Source organism: Salvelinus sp. IW2-2015, linkage group LG22 (genome assembly GCF_002910315.2).
Source record: "Salvelinus sp. IW2-2015 linkage group LG22, ASM291031v2, whole genome shotgun sequence".
Classification (NCBI taxonomy): domain Eukaryota; kingdom Metazoa; phylum Chordata; class Actinopteri; order Salmoniformes; family Salmonidae; genus Salvelinus; species Salvelinus sp. IW2-2015.
The window spans coordinates 18,210,855-18,212,498 of record NC_036862.1 but is presented as its reverse complement, the minus strand read 5'-3'; the positions used below and the strand labels follow the sequence as shown (position 1 = coordinate 18,212,498).

The window sequence follows — 1,644 nt, the reverse complement described above, 5'->3', positions numbered from 1 at the left end:
CAGTTCCTGTGCAGACTCAGTGTGACCACTGCGGCATCATCCTGAACAAGAAGAACTTCAAAGTTCACATGAAGAGGAAACACCATGAAGAGTACATCGCTGCAGAGAACGAGGAGGCCCTGAGGAGATACCTGGCCGAATCCAAGATGGACGTGCCACCCTGGTGCCGTGCCACCAAGGTCCAGTGCGATCTCTGRGGAATCAGGCTGAACAAGAAGAATTTCAAGAACCACATGAAGAGGAAACACAAGGTGAACGTGACGGCGTCGGCCTTCCAGGAAGCTTTCGACAGGTGCCTGGGCGAGCAAGGCCTGTTGGTGGTCGAGAGCTCGTTGCCCGGCTACACTTATACTAGGACGCAGGAAAGAGGAAGGCGGAGGGAAGAGCATGACGATGACCTCTTTCCAGACATCGACATGGAAGAAGAACAAAGCGACAGGTTCCCGGACGCCGGCGCACTACTGGCCCAGGAAACGGACCTGGCGACCCAGCAGTTGCAAGGCGAGAGAGTGCTGACTGGAATGGTACACTGCCAATGGTTGGGTTTAAAGGGGGTTTAATATGGTTGGGCTTATAGAGGGTAGGGGAGAGAGGTAGGCCAAATGAAAAGACAATGTCTGATTATCTCACTGATTCAATACAACTCAGAGATCAGTACTCTAGAACCTAGCTATTCACTCACCTCTTCTTTATTCCCAGAATCCCCAGAGGTACCATGGTCTGGGGAAACCTCATCTCCTGGAGGTAAGTACAGTACCTGTAGATTTATTTCACCTAGAACTTGCAGAAAATCACTTCTTTCCTAATTTCAGATTTAAATCAAATCAAAGTTTTTGTCACGTGCGCCGAATACAACCGGTGTAGACCTTACAGTGAAATGCTTACTTACAGGCTCTAACCAATAGTGCAAAAAAGGTATTAGGTGAACAATAGGTAGGTAAAGAAATAAAACAACAGTGAAAATACATGCTATATACAGTAGCGAGGCTATAAAAGTAGCGAGGCTACATACAGACACCGGTTAGTCAGGCTGATTGAGGTAGTATGTACATGGAGATATGGTTAAAGTGACTATGCATATATGATGAACAGAGACGGGTTGGCGGGTGGTGAGTGGGACACAATTCAGATAGCCCGGTTAGCCAAACCGCAYACTCTTTGTTTTTGATTCTCCATACATGATGCAACTGAAAATAACGCTTAGATTACCATTCATTTAATAAATATACTTATGTTAGGACGATTCCTCACGAAACTAGAACCAAAAAATAGCATGATTTGGGGGATTTTCACAATGTTATCTGTAGAAGGGTTCTTAATTATGATTTAAGATACAAATGTCAACAATCCTTCCTCCAAAGGACACTAATATAGATTAAATTGAGTGAAAATCCCCCATAAATGCCTTTTAGAGTTTGACATGTAGCCTACCTAGCTAGTGATTTTCCTATCCTTTAATATAAAACACCACTGCTTTAGGAACCGAATGTTCAACAACAAACACTTCACCAAAATAGGCAGCTAAAACACTGGAACCATTGAATTGATGCACTTTCTTGCAGCTTCCTCTGGAGTCGCTGGTGTGGATCTTCCGGGACGTACTGCGTGTGGATGGGAAGAGAGGCTACTGGAACCTGTCTCTGG

General features: G+C 45.0%; 1 protein-coding gene across 1 annotated transcript in view; it reads left to right on the top strand.

Annotated features, from left to right (window-relative positions):
- Positions 1 to 1,643, top strand: part of LOC111949496 (uncharacterized) — a gene marked incomplete at both ends in the record, with an annotated part of 9,514 nt that extends 7,871 nt beyond the window's left edge. Inside the window, one exon of the mRNA XM_070433853.1 lies at positions 1,563 to 1,643. Coding sequence (XP_070289954.1) covers positions 1,563 to 1,643 — 81 coding nt within the window. The remainder of the gene's footprint in view (positions 1 to 1,562) is intronic.
- Position 1,644: the final 1 nt, after the last annotated feature.